We start from the raw sequence: 17,635 nt of genomic DNA on the forward strand, positions 1-17,635 counted from the left end.
AGCCTGTCTAGCCTCTGTATGCACAGGGAATGCCTACTGGTATTGGAGGCTGGGATACTGGAATGAGTTGTGGGGAGGGACAGTTGTGGGAGAAGATCTCTATGATGAGGTCAGAAAGGAAAGGGAGGCCACAGATTTCCTGCAAGAACAGGGGATGAGACTTGGGGAAAAGGGCTGACATTCTTGTATTATTTAATTTTTGAGTCTCCCATTTCTAGTGTATTTGAATATATGTTGCTTTATCTCATTGAAGCCTGTTTTTTTTCCAACTGTTATTCGTTGGTATATTATGTAGTAGCTAATTATGCATTTATCTTTTAAAAAATATTAAATTAACTAAATATAGAAATTTTGACATTAGTATCACAGAAACAGAAATCAAACCACAATAAGATGCTACTTTGTAGATCCATCAGAGTGGCTTTAGTGAAAAAAGGCAGACAAATAGTATCAGCAAGAAATTAAAACCTATGTGTACTGATGACAATACAAATGGTGCTACTACTTTAGAAAATAATTTGTAGTTCTTAACAGTTACACACATAGCTAGTTACCAGGACCCAGCAATTGATTCTTATATGTAATACCCATTGAGAACATTTCCATACAAGTTGTATAAGAATATTTATAGCAGCATTATTAATAATAAAAAAGTAGAAACAGCCCATGTGACTATGTGAATGGATAAATAAAATGCCGTGTCTATTCAAAGAACTATCAGTTGACCATGATATATGAGGTTAGAGTCTTGAAAAATTACAAAATAGAAACTTTACAAAGACTAAACATAAATGACATCATGTTGAAAGATTCCACTTATATGGAGTATCTAGACGAGGCAGATGCACGCAGATAGAGAGTAGACGGCAGTCTCAGTGGTGGGCAGGTCTAAGGGGCATCAACTCGTAACAGGGACCGAGTCCCTCTCTCATGATGAAGTACTCTGGATTGGATAACTGTGATAGCTATGAAACAGAGCATATTTTAAAACACTTAATGGTATACTTATGAATGAATTTCGGGACTGGTGAGATGGTGCACTGACCTAATGACCTGAGTGTGACCCTCAGGAGAGAACCAACTCCTGCAAGTTACCCTTTGTTCTCTACATTCACGCTGTAGCATGCCTGCTCCCACCCCCAAATAAATAATTAAAATAATATTTTTATAGCAAATTTTATGTTATTTCTAATAATTATAACTGACTTAAAATGGAACAAATCTTGAAAGATCTTGTGTTGTGTATATCAGGTTTCAACCCTTCAGAGATCAAGATTCGCACTCCTGACGGGAAAGTGTGGCAGGAGGCGGAGTTTCAGAGCATGAGCAGAGAGCTGTACCGAGACCTAGCACTTCAGCTCGCAGGTGAGAGCAGTTTTCTGTCTTATTTTGTCATGCATGCCATAACGTGTAGTATTGCACATGAGACTCTCCACACTCGAGATGCTGTCCCCGTCTAAGTATGTTGTATATTGAAGCAGTATGGCTTACATGATGAGACCCTCTTAGCCTTGTAGTTCTCCTCAGGGTTAAAATTAGCCTCTGTGGCTCATGATATAGAAACTAGGCTATTTTTAAAGCTTGAGGACTTTTTTTTTCTAATTAGGAAAAAATGTATTTACATTTGAGATGTTATTCTTTTACCCTGTTCCTCAGGACAGACTGGTTTTATGGAAGCATCGAGTTAGTTGTGGTTTGCATCTCTTAGGCTTCAAAGTCTTTAGAGTGGTCAGTGATTTCAGTGAGCATTTGCAGGAATCGGTGTCCCAGGAGGGGTACATGTTAGAGAATTGTAACCAGGAGACAATGAGAACAGCAACGTTCTAGTAAGTAGTACTATCTAGTAAGGCACTAAGCGAGGTCGATGCTGGTGCTTCATTGTGTGTTTGCACACATCTGTGTGTATAAATGATGTGGCTGTTACATAACCTTTTATTCTTGGTTTCCTCATCTTAAAAAGAAGTGACAGCAACTACTCATCACAGGACCATGTCATAGGTGGTAGGGAATATTATGTCAGGGACTGTTTCTTTCTATGGTGGGTAAACTCTGTATTCTTAACCTCTACCTGTGTTTTGGTTATCTTCACCCTTGTGTAAGTATGTTACTCTCCATCTGTCTTTCACACTTCTGTATCAAACTTTCCCTCTAATACCTTCTAACTCACTGCTGAACACTTTTATCGTAGTAGTCATCATGATAGAATACCTCTTCAGGCCCTCTCCAGTGTTCCCCTTCTGTTCAGAGCAAAACAGCAACATGTTTCCTTATGCTAACAGTCTCTGATTTGTATTCTCCCTTATGCTTGTTTGTTTGGGGGTTTTTCTGGTATCACGATCATTAACGGCCTTCAGTTTGCATTCGCAGCATCTAATCTCCGTTCATCACGCTGATTGCTCAGCAGCAGTGAACGCTATTTACCACCCCTTCCTTGAAAGTCTTCACTTGGCATTCTAGAAGCATTGGTTTTTCTCTTAATCTACCTTCTCCTTATTCTTTTATACTTTTCCCCTACCCTGTCATCTTCCTCCTAGGAAGACCCACTAGGAAAACTTATGTACTTCTAACACCTGAATAGTTCTTGTGCAAATATTCCTATATCTATGTATCTAGTTGAGACCTCCTTCCTGAATTCAAACTCTTATGAACCTGCTAACTATACACCTCCTGTGAATGTGTTATAGATATCTCAGACTCACTGTCTAAAATGGAGATTACTCAATGTGGTTGTGACACATCCCTTAAACCTTTTATTCCAGTTGTTAGTCTGGAAGACCCACAACCTAAGTCATCTTAGTTTAAACAGCTAAAATAGGGGGTTTTTCTTTCATATTTTCTGTTCTGCTGTCTAAGTTATATCAGTTTAGTACCAATTTCTTTTTGCTGTTGATAAAGGTAGTACCTAAGAAACCTTAAAAAAAAGTAAAGGTGGTGGTCTAAGGAAATGCTCTCTGAAATTATAAACATGCCGTGATTTGAAAGCATGGTTGCTAAATCTTCTTCCTGTTTCTAGAAATGAGGTGGATTTCTCACAAGTTTTCCTGAGACAACAACAACATCAACAACAAAAAAGAATTGGTACCTAACAGGGGAGTGGTTTCTGCAGGAGGACTTGGCATTGATAGTTTGTGAGTCATAGAAATAGCATCAGTAAAGCTTTTCTGTCATACCTGTAAGACCACCAAAGGATGCTTGAAACTGAAGTGTGTGAAGCCCTGCTTATATTTTGTGCTTCTTATACATACTTGTGACAGTTCTTAATTTATAAACTAGGTGCAAAAGATGAGCTTGCTGTACATCTTATCAAACCCAGCATACATTTTTCCCATTAAGTTGGCCAGTGTGATTTTGATTGATTTTAGAGATGTATTGGACAGCTGCTTTCCGGTATGACCTCACTGCTGGCATCACTGTTCTTGAGCTTTTAGAAGAGTTTACTCCCATGATATCATCAAAAAGATAGTCTAGTAGCAGAGATGGCTATTTGTATTTAATAGGTGGGAAGCCTATAGGTATGGACACTGTAGACAGGTATGACCCATCTGGCTGTCTGTAGTGAGACATAACCATCATGCTATTCAGAATGATGCACAATTGATAACATAAACTGTTTATGTCTGGAAATTTTACTTAATGGTTTCTTTCTTTTTTTCCCCTTTGGTACTCTGTATTTACATTTGAGATGTTATCCCTTTACCTGCTCCCATCCCCCCTCCACCTTCATTTGCCTTCTCAAAGGTGCACTCCCTCCTAATCACTCTCTTCACCCCATTGCCTTGGCATTTTCCTACATTGGTAAAACATGCCCTCCCTGAACCAAAAGCCTCTTCTCACATTGATGCCAGACACTGTCTTCAGCTACATATGCAACTGGATCAGTAGGTCTCTCAATGTGTGCGCAAAAGTTGGTGTTTTAGTCCATGGGAGTTTTGGAGGATTTGGGTGGTTGATAATGTTGTTCTTCCCATGAAGTTGCAACCCCTTTCAGCTCCTTCAGTCCTTTCTTTAGCTCCTTCATTGAGGTCCCCGTGTTTAGTCCGATGGTTAGCTGCAGGCATGCTCAGCTGAATCTATATGACTCTGACATAGTCCCTGAGGAGGCATCTCTATCTGGTTCCTGCTCACTTAATGTTTTCATATTGTAGTTGACCTTGGGCAACTGAAACTGCAGAAATGGGGTGCTGTTGTACCCCTGTTTCTTTGTTGAGGAATGTAGGTGCTGAATAGGAGTCATAATGGTGGCTGTTTATATTTTCGTTTCAGATGATACCTCTGTAAAAGAGAAGCCTGTTGAAAAAAGTAAAGAGAAGAAAGTGGTTAAACCAGTACGAAAAATCCAAAAAGTGACACAGTTGTCAAATCCTGAATGCAAAACAGGTTGGATTTCAGTATTTTGTTCATTTAAAGTTGGATATTATAGATTTATAGGGATATATATATATATGTTACCAGATGTTCTCATTGTTAGGAATGTATGAAAATTCAGTCTATTATATGTGCTATTATTATTATATGCACGTATTTTGTTGAGGTATAGTTGACAGTTTTGGAGTGCAGTTAACGATGATTGGAAAGTCAGTGGGAGGAGCAGGGGTGGATGGCCACATGTTATCTTCAGTCAGGAAGCAGAGAGAGGAGAAAGCTGCAACACTGACTTTCTCCTCTTCATTCAACCCGGGACCCTCCCCTCATAGAAGAGTGACATCCACATTTAGGATAAGTTTATCTTTCTCTGCTAAACCATTCTGCAAACACCCTCATAGCATAATAGCAGAGGTGTGTTTCCATGGTGATTATAAATCATATCTAGTTTATAATAAAGATTAATATCAGATTCATTGTATGTTCAAGATAGTAAATTCATTACCTCAGAAAGTTTTTTATAGTATTTTTTAACAGAAACACACCAAATTAAAATAGTGTTTTTTTTTTTTCCCCTGTGAGTAATTGTTTTCTATAAAATCATGATTGCTTTTAAGATACATCAGAATGCCAGTCTTCTTGTCAGTAGTGGTTAAGCTAAACAAAGAATAGATTAAACTCGGAGATTTCTACTTCCATAGAAATGCTAACATGTCAACCTTGATCCATATAGCTTGGCTTTATATTGTAGCTAACATTATTTTTTTGGCACATGAGTCAGTTTTAGTGTGATTCAGTTCCCTCATATGTAAAAAGACAAATCAGTAGTATTTGCCTCTCAGGATTGTTGTGAGAGCTAAAAGCATGAATACTAGAAGATAACTTCAGGATAGCACTTCATACATGATATGAGTTCCAATTCCTATTCATATTCAGCAAGTAACGTTTGGCCATGAAAGACTAGAGACAGTTTGAGAACTTGTCACCTTGAGTTTCAGGAGACTCTGAAACAATACATTTGTTCATTATCCAGATGGTTATGTGTACAGCAGTGTGATGTCCTAAGGTAAGGAAATAACAGTGGTTGGCAAGACACAAAGTTCCTGAGAGGGACAGTTAGAAGCAGTGTGACAGTCTGGTAAGAAACCAGAGGGTCTCTGGGAAACAGCAGGAACGATGAGGGGCATGTTCTGACCACGCCCTTGTCCTTCTCGTTATGCTTGTCATTAGAATGACAGCACATTTTCTGATTAACTTCAGATGCAGTAATAGAGTGATACTAGTTCTATATAAATGAAACTTGTTTTTACAAGAATACAGTTATCTCAATGGTAATTAAATTAAGTATAAAAACATTTTATATAGTCAGTGGTGACAGAGGCAAGTGGATCTCTCTGAGTTTAAGGCCAGCCTGGTCTACAGAAAAAGTTCCAAGTTAGTAAAACATTGCCTCAAAGCCACCTCCTATTACTCTCCCCCAAAACCAAAAATACAATTCATTCTATTACATTTAGAGAAGAGTAAATAAAAAGAAAGAATGATGTTATATAACCCTATCAGAGGCCTCATTTAGAATAGAGTACAAAGGTTGTGTTTACCCAGATTGATAGTCTGCTTCATCTATGTGTGCTTTGCCATTAAACCTAGACTAAATAGCTTTAAAGGTGCTGAAACTATACTAATAATTTTCTAGTCAGAGCCATCTTCTTAGAATTACTTGTAAGACTATTTCAGAAGGCCACAATTGAGTTTTTTATTTTATGTATGTGGATATTTGCCTATGTGTGTATGTCTGTGTGCCACACACAATGCCTGGTGCCCTCAGAGTTCAGAAGAGGGTATCAGACCCCTTGAAATTGGAGATACAGTTGGAGCTGCACCTCTGGGTGCAGGGGATCAAGCCTGGGTCCTCTGGAAGAGCAGCCAGTGCTCTCTAACTGCTGAGCCATCTCTTCAGCCCCTCCCTCATAGCACTTAAAAAAAATTTATAAATGACTACCCATAAATTCATGTTTGTTTAGTTTTTAGTTAGAAAATTAATGTAAAGTATAAGGAACCCTGTTCTGTTATTTATGAAAACAAAGTTTCTTATATATTGAGCAATAAGCTTAGAACCCTTTCATACTTTCAACCCATTGTTTATGGCTGATAACAGAGTACAAAGGCATTTCTAAAGTAGATAGGGACTGACTCATGGGTAAAAGGACTGTGCAAGGGCAGGGACCTGAGTTTGAATTCGTAGAACCTGGATAGAAGCCAGATATCCAGCATCAGTTTCTGTGACCCAGTGCTCCTGTGGGAGACAAGAGGGACACAGCACATGGAAGCTCCTGAACCAACTGGCCTGGCATATGCCAAGAAAACCTGAAAAGCACAGCAAACATGCCTGCACATACACACGTGTATGTACACACACACACACACTGGAGCACACTTTCCTTACTCCCCAAAAAATGAATGGAAAATTTTAAAAAGATTTGAACAAACTGTTAACCAATTTTGATGGCATAGAGCTAAAAATAAAATACTAAAATTTTTATTTAATTTTATTTATGTGTATGGATGTTATGTCTCCATATATGCCTGTGTACTATATATGCATGTTAGTGCTCACAGAGGACAAAGAAAGTATTGAACTTCTTGGGACTACAGTTGTAGATGGTCCTGAGCCTCCATGAGGGTGCTGGAAATCAAACTCAGGTCCTCTGGAAGAGCAGCCAGTGCTCTTGACTGCTGAACCATCTCTCTGGCCCCTAAAAATATACTTTTAATGATAGACCTTTTGAGCTTAGCAGAAGATAAATGTAAAATTAATTATAGAACCCATATTACTGAGTAAATATACTTCTTAGAGATAAATTAAAGTTTTAAATTCAGTGCAATATGTATTTTAGGAAATAGTCGTTTGATAAGTACATCTTCTTGGCGAGATGGACAGAAATTAGTGAAGAAGATTCTGGGACCTGCACCCAAGATGGAGCAAAAAGATGGAAGACCCACCTCGAGTGATAGAAGTGGAAGAGAACGAGTGGCTAAGCGTGGTGAGAGGAGATGGTTAAAACCGTCTCAGACCCCAGAGCTGCCCGCTCACATATGCAGACGGTGCAAATGTGCTGGAGAATACTTAATATTTTGCTTTAAAATTCTTACTGTAGCTCAGAAAAGCAGAAAAGTTATTTTTCTCAGAGGTGTAGTCGGTCATAGCTAAATTTGTCTTATGATCTACACCTCTCTTATATTTGACCTTCAGATTCTTTCTTTCTTATTTAAGTACATTGACTGATGTTTAAAATGGACATGGGTATTTCAGGACTCTGAGTGGTGAGTGCTTACTGTGCTGGCATGAGGACCAGCCAGACCCCAGTGCCTTCTGCACTTCCTGCTTCAGAAACGGCTTCCTAGAGGAGGCAGGACTAGCTGCGTAGTAAGCTCTCAGTATGGGTCTGTGACTGAGAGCCCCGGCCTCAGGGAAGGAGGCAAAAGAGTGATGATTTCTGACATCAACCCCTGGCTTTCACATGCACACATCTCCCTCCCAATGCAGGCATCTCCACATACATATATGCTCACACATACAAGATACACAACACACACACACACACACACACACACACACACACACACACACACACGGAGAAGGACAAAATAACTAGTTATGTTTTTTTATAAACACTAACTTTGAGAAATGAAATATAAAATCTTCACAGCCACAGCTAGTTTTCTTTTTCAGCAGTAAGATTTTTCCCCAGTTAATTTAGTTCCTGGAGTCCATTAAGTAAGAAATGTAATCAACTCTGATTTAATATATTGCAATCAGTATGAACATTGTATTTCTTTTTTTCTTTCATCTTGCAAATGAACTCATGTACATTCTCAGTCTAAAATTAAGCCTTGTCAGCAAATAGTAGATGATAAAATGGTTGTTTGCGTATATGTGTTTATTGTGTTCTGACATTCATTAGAGAGTCATAGAGGCTCAGCTGTTAGCTAGCAGACAGTGTTTTCTAGGAAGTAGGAAGCTCTGTAATATCTAGGACTTGACACCATACACCACAATCTCTAGCTACTTGAAAGAATATATTTATTCTGATAGAAGGGAACATTATATATTTCTTATGCTTCTCTCTGAGGTTTTTTTCTTTTTCTTTTACAAATGGGTAAAAATGCTAAATAGTCTTTTAAAATATTTTTGAGATTTGTTTTGCAGATATTATATTACTGAGATGGGATATGTAGGAGGTCAATTTTAATCTTTTTATATCATTAGGAATCTAAACTTCTAGAAATTCTCTGGTGAACTCATCTAAATATGGTGTCATTTAATTGCAAAATGAGTTAGTATTGTATGAAAATTTTAGAGAAAAAAGTCCAGTATTTTTAGTGCCTTTATTGTTGTGTTTGGTACAGCTTGATTTTTCTTTTTAAAACTTCATTATTTTACTTGTATCAGTGTTTGGCCTGCATATGTGTCTGTACACCATATGGGCACCTTATCTCAGAAGTGAATGTCAGATCACCTGAAACTGTAGTTACAGACAGTTGGGAGCTACCCGTGTGTGCTGAGAATTCAACCCCAGTCCTTTGGAAGGGCAGACATTTCTCTTAGCCACTGAGCCTTCTCTCTAGAACCAAGTTTGATCTTTATCAAAGCATTTAAAATTATGCTCTTCTTAAAGATTTCTAAGGAGATTTCCTGGTTAGATTTTGGTGTAGCTTGATAGAGTCTTACAGAGCCCAGCTGGCATCAAACTTACTGGGTAGACAGGACATTTATGAACTTTTGATCCTCCTGCCTCTGCCTCCCAAGTGTTGTGATTACATGTGCCTGGCACCATACTTGGATCTCTCCTCCTCTTCTTCCTTCTCATCTTCCTCCTCCTCCCCCTCATCTTCAGTTCAGATGGTTTCTAAAATGTTGATTTTTTTTAAAAAACAATTTTTGAAGAGGGAAAATATAAATATGCATGTATAAGATAAATGGTAATGTTATATATTCCTATCAGTTATATTTGTATGAAGTGCTTCTTGATATAAAAGGGAGCTTACCCTTACAAAATTCGTTATACTTACAGGATATTTGAATCTGTGTTTAAAATAAAGAAAAATTCCTTAATTTTCTTATTCATGTAGTAAATCTTAGGAATGAATCCGGAGTTATAATACCAATAATCTGTGCGTTGCAGGGGGCCATATTGGAAGGGCAGAATCGGACCCCAAGTTGGATGTTTCACATAAACAGCTTCCACGAAACTCAGAACGTTCAAGAAGTAGAGCTTGGTCTGAAAATAATGTAGTGAAATCAGGTCTATCCCTTCCAGACAATAAGCAGGAGGAAAATGCTGCCTTAAACAAGGACTTTTTGCCAGTTGAAATTCGTGGGATTCTTGATGACTTACAGCTAGATTCTTCAGCTCCAACTGTGAGGCAAGAGGCTGGAGAGGCACAGAATCAGAAGTCCTCAGCCTCTGTACAAGCACCGAGGAGTCACAGCCCTGTAAAAAGAAAGCCTGACAAAATAATGGCAAGTGAGGATCCACCTGTGATTTCCAAGAAGCGCCACTATGACACAGACGAGGTACGACAGTACATTGTTAGACAGCAGGAGGAGAGGAGGAGGAGGCAACACGAAGAGAAGAAGGCTCAGAAGGAGGCTACGGAGCAGAAGAACAAACGATTGCAGGAGCTCTACCGGAGACAGAGAGAAGCCTTCACTAAAGCAAAAGCCGTGCCTCCTCCTGACCCGTCCGCCTCTAGACGGCTACAGGAAACTTACTCCAAATTGCTACTAGAAAAGACCTTGCTTGAAGAGCCAGCCCGTCAGCATGTTACACAGGAAACACAGGTACTAGTAGTTTGGGAGTACAAACTGGGGTAATTCATAGTGAGAAAAAGCTTGCTTCCTCTACAGAACTGTTGAGAAATTATCCTACATAGGACTTAGACATACTCAGATACTTACAAACAACAATCAAGACCTTTCATTTATTGCATGCAGAGAGGAATGAGAAAATGCAGAAAGTTAAAGCTGAAGAGCTTCCAGTATTGATCACCACTGATCTCTTCTGTCCTGCTATATTTCTGCTTTGTTTTCATTGTAGCACCAAGTTTTGTTAATGAAGTAGTTCGTTTTGGGTTTAGTATTGAGGTGAGGACATATTCTTCTGCTAATGTTGTTAAGACTGATAATTGAGTATGTCTCAGGTATTACATATTGTTTTAAAAGCTTTACCTACAGGTTTGAGCATCAGTAAATATAGCTTCAAAAAAGGTTATTTATATTCTTTTCACTTATGAGATGAAAAAAAACCTGAGTTTATAAAGGATATTTTTTTATCTTAATCATGTTGCTAATATTAATGTCTATTTATTTTTCTGTTTGTTGCTGTGATAAAAGACACTGACAAAGCAATATAAAGGAGAAAGTTTTTTTTTTCTGGCTCTTACTTTAAGGGAATAATTTATCAATGGAGGGAAATCAGGGTAGCAAATGCTTGAAGCAGCTGGTCACATCACATTTGTAATCAGAAAGCAAACAGTAATGGACCCAGGCTGCAGCTAAGCTGGCATTCTTCATTTAAGTAGTTCAGGGTTCATTCTTCATTTAAGTAGTCCGGGATTCTACCCAGGGAATGGTGTCACCCACAGTGGACAGGTCTTCCCATCTCATTTAACACAGTCAAGATGTCTAGAGGACCTTGTCCCAGATGGTTCTAAATTCTTTTAAATTAACAGCTATTACCAACCATTGCAATGCCCATGTTAGATTTTAGATGAGGTTTGCTGTTAATTGTAGTGGATTTCTGTCGTGCCAAGATCAAACCCATAACTACAATAACTTTTTTCTAGACCCATCCAGGTTCAGCAGAACGTTTCTGCTTTTCTGATATGATATAAGTAAACATTCATGTAATGGTTGTTAAAAGTTTGTTTTAAATATAATGTGATTTTATTTGAGGGAGAAAAAGCCTCTCTTTTATGACCTTTTAAAGATAAAGTGACTTGATAAGTTTTTTTATATGCTACTGAAGACATCTTTGTGATCAGAATCAGATAAATTTGATGCTCTTTTCTCTTAGGCCAGACCTGGGTACCAACCATCTGGAGAATCTGATAAAGAAAACAAAGTGCAGGAACGTCCCCCAAGTGCGTCTTCCAGTAGTGACCTGTCCCTGTCAGAACCTCCACAACCTCTTGCAAGGTAAAAAATAAAAAAAGAGAAGGAAGATGTCCAAGGTTCTCTCTTTTAATGAGAAGACATTTCACATTTGGTGAATACCTTCAGCTAATACCAGAACATGGTGTCAGATATATTCACTGTGTTCCGTGTGCTCCATGCTGGTTTCTCTTGTCCTTTAATCCAGGGCCAACGTCACTTCCTTATGCAGGTGGTAGCATTCTTGCTCCCTGTAAGCCTAACAGAGTTTTACGTGGGTAAGTCACAGTGAAAGATATAGATGGTTCTATGCTTTGTAATAATAACCATTAGGAGAAGAAAAAACATTTGAAACTCTAAGAATGTACAGAAGATACAAGTCAAATCTCTTTCCAATCTGAAGAATTAACACACATGGTCCTTTTTCACCCCAAAGGACAATAACATTGATAACATTTAAGCTCTTTTATACATTTATTTATTTTATGTTTGTGAGTGTTTTGCCTGCATGTATGCACCATGTATGTGCCTTGTGCCCATGAAGGTCAGAAGAAAGTAAAAGATCCTTGGAACTGGAGTTACTAATGGTTGTCACTGTGTGGTCATTAGAATCAAACCTGGGTCCTCTGCAAGAACAGGAAGTGCTTTTTTTTTTTTCCTTTTTAAAGATTTTTAATTTCAATTATACATGTATTTGTGTGGATATGTGCCTGCCTGTGCAGGTGTCTGCAGAGATGCCAGTCTCTTGTAAGCTACCTGATATAGATGCTGAGAATTGAACTTGGTTCCTCTGGAAAAGCAGCAAGTCCTTTTAACCTCAGAGCCTTCTCTCTAACCCCCAGTGGTACTGACGACATTTATTGTTTCTTAGTTTCTAGCCCTGGAACTGATTGAATCCTTTTAGTAAAAAACATTGTTTGGGTGTTTGATTTTATTTGCTTTGTTGTACCTGCATTAAACCCAGTCAAGTGATTTGCCAGAGAGGCACATCAGCAGACCTAAGCACTCGTGTTATTGTGGTTCTACAGAGGAAATAATTGAATTCTAGACTTTAATTCAAGTTTCTCAAAGTCAAAACATTACTGTGGAAGTGAGTTTGAACATAGGCGAGTGACTTTAAGAGCTAGTACTTTTCACCAGTGGATGTACTCACTGCTAATAAGAGAAATGTATGATTTGTTTAGCATTCTAAATATATTTTAGATATAAATAATTTTTATATATAATTAAAAATTTTTATTATGCTCATTTTTATTATGAATACTTTTGTTTAGATAATACTGTCAATGTAATCATTGTCAGACCTACTGTGCTGATGTCATGTCATTTTGCCTTTCATTGAGTTTTTTTTACTTTAAATAATGTTATGAAACAAACCAAGCACAAGTTTGTTATTACTTTGCATCTGTTTCTCCACTTTTTTTCTTTTCTCCCCTTTCGTCTTCCCACTTTTTAGTTCAAAACTCTACATTTTAGCCAGGAGGTGGTTGCATACTCCTTTAATTCCAGCACTTAGGAGATAGAAGCAGGTGGATCTCAGAGTTCAAGACCAGCCTGGTCTATATAGCAAGTTCAAAAACTAACCAGCTGAAACAACAACAAAAGCCCCAAAGAAACCAAAAAACAAACAACAAGAAGAAAATAAAGTACTATGTATTGTGTATATATAGCACATATAATAGGGCACACATGTTGTGATCAGAAGATTATTTTGTATTTATTCAGTTCCTTCCTCCTTGATTTGAATTCTCCAGGCTTGAATATCAGGTGCTGTCTTAGTCAGGGTTTCTATTACTGCACAAACATCATGACCAAGAAGCAAGTTGGGGAGGAAAGGGTTTATTCAGCTTACACTTCCATATCACTGTTCATCACCAGAAGAAGTCAGGACTGGAACTCAGGCAGGTCAGGAAACAGGAGCTGATGCAGAGGCCATGGAGAGATGTCACTTACTGGCTTGCTTCCCCTGGCTTGTTCAGCCTGCTTTCTTATAGAACCCAGGTCTACCAGCCCAGGGATGGCACCACCCACAATGGGCTGTGCCCTCCCCCCTTGATCACTAGTTGAGAAAATGCCTTACAGCTGGACCTCATGGAGGCATTTCCTCAGCTGAGGCTCCAGCTTGTGAGAACTCCAGCTTGTGTCAAGTTGACACAAAACCAACCAGTACAGATGCCTTTACCTGCTGAGCCATTTGTGGGCTCCCATATTTAGCAATCTATCTTATGGTTCCTATTGCTGTGAAGAGACTCAGGCACCCCTTATAAAGGAAAACATTTAATTGGAGCTGGCTTACAGTTTCAGACATTTAATCCTTTGTCGTCATGGTGGGAAGCATGTGGCACACAGGCAGACATGGTACTGGAGAGGTAGCTGAGATCTACATCTAGATTGGCAGGCCGCAGGGAGAGAGAATGACACTGGGCCTAGCTTTAGCATCTGAAATCTCAAAGCTCACCCCTAGTGACAGACTTCCTCTGAGAAGGCCACACCTCCTAATGGTGCTACTCCCTAGGAGTCTATGGGGGCCAATTTCATTTAAACAGGTACAATCATAAGTGTTTCTCTTTTAAGTAATGTCTTTTTTTTTAAGGGTTGAGTAGAGGTATAATTCTAAGGAAGCTTATCTGTAGAGTTTTAAATGGCCATTTGAAAAAATAAGGCCTCTTATTTGAAGAAAGTTTGCAAGACAGTACAAAGGGTGAAATACCATTTTTGTGCAAATACCAGCACAAAACCACAACTACACATAGATAAATGTTAGCAAGTATATAATTGTAAACAGACTAACAAAGTTAACAGGGGTCCTTTTATTAGTTTTCTCTGAGTAATCTCCCACTCTTAGCCCTTTTGCCCCTTTTCTGGAAATGTGTGTATATTATTCTTATAACCTGAGAACCTTTCTTTGCCCCCTTTTAAGTGATGATTTGAACTAGGGATATAGGTTCATGATAGGATACTTGTCTGGCATGGACAAAGCTCGGGAATCGATGACTATATTAACTAACATTGTGCTTTCTGTTATCAGAAGAGACTTGATGGAACCTTGGATGCAGCCTGACAGGTTGAGCCCTCGAGTCCATAGCTCTCCAGCACAGCCCTTTGTTGGAACAGCTGAAAACTTACTGTCCCATCTCTTGCATCTTGAGCATGTAGGAATTTTGCACAAGGACTATGAATCTGTTTTACCAGCCAAGAAGAGTCATAATAAGGCTTCAGGACCATTAACTTTCACACCTCAACCATATCTGACCTCACAAACTCCTCATCCAGATGCCTTGTTAAAACCTAGTACCAGCCAATATAAGAGTAAGTTGGATCGTATTGAAGCTCTGAAAGCTACAGCTGCTTCTCTGTCTAGCAGGATCGAAAGTGAGGCTAAGAAACTAGCTGGGGCCAGCATTAACTATGGGTCAGCGTGGAACACTGAGTGTGATGTGAAGCTAGCACCTCAAGAGAATGGACCTTGGACTAAAGCTATCAGTTCACCTGCGAAAGAGGACATTGAAGATGCTTTCTCTGCCCGGATTCAGAAGATGCTGGGAACCTGTGTATCTCATGCAACTTTTGACGACGATCTTCCTGGTGTAGGCAGCCTTAGTGAATATAAAAAACTTCCTGAGATGATCAGACCCCAGAGTGCCATATCAAACTTGAGAATGAAATCTTCCAGTCCTAAGCCAGGAGGGCTGTTGGCCCAGCTGTGCAAGAAGCAGACTGATTCTTCTAGCTCTGACATACAAGCCTGTTCTCAAGAAAGAGCCAAAAGGTCTCTTTGTTCTAGCATAGACTCAGTCAGTGAAGGGCCTCTTCTTAGTGAAGGGAGTCTCTCTGAGGAAGAGGGACACCGGGATACACAACCCCTTTTGAAGGTAGCAGAAATCTTAAAAGAAAAAGAATTCTGTGCTGGAGAGAGAACTTCTTATGAACCCATCAAAGAGTTTCAGAAAGAAGCTGAGAAATTCTTGCCACTTTTTGGGCATATAGGTGGTATACAAAGCAAAGGACCATGGGAAGAACTGGCAAAGGGAAGTCCACACAGTGTCATTAATATTTTTACCAAGTCATATCAGTTATATGGAAAAGGTGAGAAAGATAAAAATTTATACTATATTAAGACAATTATCTCATAATTTTCTTTGTTGGTCTTTCTTTTTTTAAATCCAGAGTGTCTCATAATACTACAGTCTTGTAACCCAGCTTTCCTTTTCTAGGATGAAGTTAATTGCTTCAGGTATATCCCTTTCTGTTTTCTTTTTATTATAGGTAAATTCTATCCAATGCATCATAACTTTCAAATTCCTAGGTTGTAGATTTCCATTCTATAAATGGAGCAGATTAGTTGACAAATGGGTTGGTTTCATGTGTTTTTATGTGCAACTGGATATTACATTGCATTTTCTTAAAATTCACATTTAGACACTTACAGATCTTGTGATAATTATATATATATATATAAATTTTATATATATATATAAATTTTATATATATATACATATACATATATATATATATATATATATATATATATATATATATATTTGCTCTCTTTTGTTTAGTTACTTTATTTATGTCAGTGGTTCCCTTAGTCTTTGTTGTCATAAACTAGAGTCCCTTGGGAAGAGGGAACTTCTCTTGAGGTTTCACCTAGACCATACTGGTCTGTGGGGCATTGTCTTGTTTTACTGGTTGAAATGGAAGGCCCAGCCTGCTGTAGGTGGGTAGGCCTAGGCTGTATTAAAAACAAATTAAAACTAGCTGAACTCAAGCATGTGAGCAATAGAGCCAGCAGTAGAGGCTGTCCTCTGTGGTTCTCATCTCTGCTTCTGCTTGAGCTCTTCCCTCCCCTTTCTCATGTGTCGGGACTGGACATACAAGGTGAAGGAAATGGTTTCTTTACAAGCTGGTCTTGGCTATCCTGTTTATCACAGCAACAGAAAGCAAACAAGGGCAGTTGTCATTTTAGGTTTCTCTGATTTTAATGCTCTTTCAGTTTCCTTTGTTGAAAGCAAAGTGCTTAAATCAATATTTTTATTATCTTATGTGTATGGGTGGCTTGTCTGCACATTTGTGTGTGCCTGGTGCCTGGTGCTAGTAGAGGCCAGAAGAGGGCGTTGGATCCTCTTGGACTGGAGTTACAGATGATTGTGAGGTTCCCTGTGAGGGCATTTCCTCTGGAAGAGTGCCACTGTTCTTAACTGTTGAGCCATCATTCCCATCTTGACATTCTTATTTTTTTTAATAAGAAAATTGGTTTCATTCTTAAATTCTTGTATTAGATCTTCATTAGAATTTTATACCTATATTGAAATATTTGGAGATGAAATAGGCATTTGGGATTTGCTTCAAAATGATTTGTAGGATCACAGTAGAAGAGAGGAATAGGTGTTTAATCGGAACTAGCTTGTTTTTGAACTGGTTATTATTGAAGCTAGTAATGGATACATTAATTATTTATTTTCAAAACTTTCCTAAAAAGAGGTGAAGATAGCCAGACATAGTGGTGCATGCCTTTGATCTCAGCACCTGGGAGGCAGAAGCAGGTAGATCTCAGAGTTCCAGGCCAGCCTGGTCTACAAAGCAAGGTCCAGGACAGCCAGAGCTACATAGAGAAACCCTGTCTTGAAAAAAAAGCAAATGAAAGTATCCCTTGTTTATGTTAATAACATGAAGTTGCAGAATGTTTTCCTTATAGTTTAAATTTTATTTTGCTTTTAACCATACCTCAATTATTATTTTTATAGGATTTGAAGACAGGGGGAATTCGGCATCTCGGCCTTTGAATGCCACCACAACCCCACTCAGCAACGTTTCATATGAAGATGATTTTGTCTCCTCTCCAGGAAGTGGGACACTGACAGAAAAGAAATCAACTCTTGAATCTCAGTAAGCAAATATATATACAAATGAGAGCTCTGGTCAGAATCTAAGTCACATCTTAATTATTGATACATATAAAGGCTGTATAATGGGCCAGTCATGGTCTCTGGATCCAGACTGTCTGAGACGACTTGATAGTTCAGTTGAATGCTTGTTTGGTGAACATAGTCATACCTCACAAGAGTTGTTACAAATGCTTGGTGAAATATACATTCCTCCCTCCCTCCCTCCCTCCCTTCC

General features: G+C 38.6%; 1 protein-coding gene across 2 annotated transcripts in view; it reads left to right on the forward strand.

Annotated features, from left to right (window-relative positions):
* The window catches only part of CEP350 (centrosomal protein 350), a 123,568-nt gene that overhangs the window by 35,222 nt on the left and 70,711 nt on the right, over positions 1-17,635 (forward strand). For both annotated transcript variants that reach the window (XM_080925470.1, XM_080925471.1), the window contains exons 7-13: positions 1,252-1,365; positions 4,264-4,377; positions 7,257-7,403; positions 9,546-10,204; positions 11,439-11,560; positions 14,544-15,601; positions 17,260-17,401. In XM_080925470.1, coding sequence (XP_080781596.1) covers positions 1,252-1,365; positions 4,264-4,377; positions 7,257-7,403; positions 9,546-10,204; positions 11,439-11,560; positions 14,544-15,601; positions 17,260-17,401 — 2,356 coding nt within the window. The remainder of the gene's footprint in view (positions 1-1,251; positions 1,366-4,263; positions 4,378-7,256; positions 7,404-9,545; positions 10,205-11,438; positions 11,561-14,543; positions 15,602-17,259; positions 17,402-17,635) is intronic.

Source organism: Micromys minutus (assembly GCF_963924665.1).
Source record: "Micromys minutus genome assembly, chromosome: 1".
Classification (NCBI taxonomy): domain Eukaryota; kingdom Metazoa; phylum Chordata; class Mammalia; order Rodentia; family Muridae; genus Micromys; species Micromys minutus.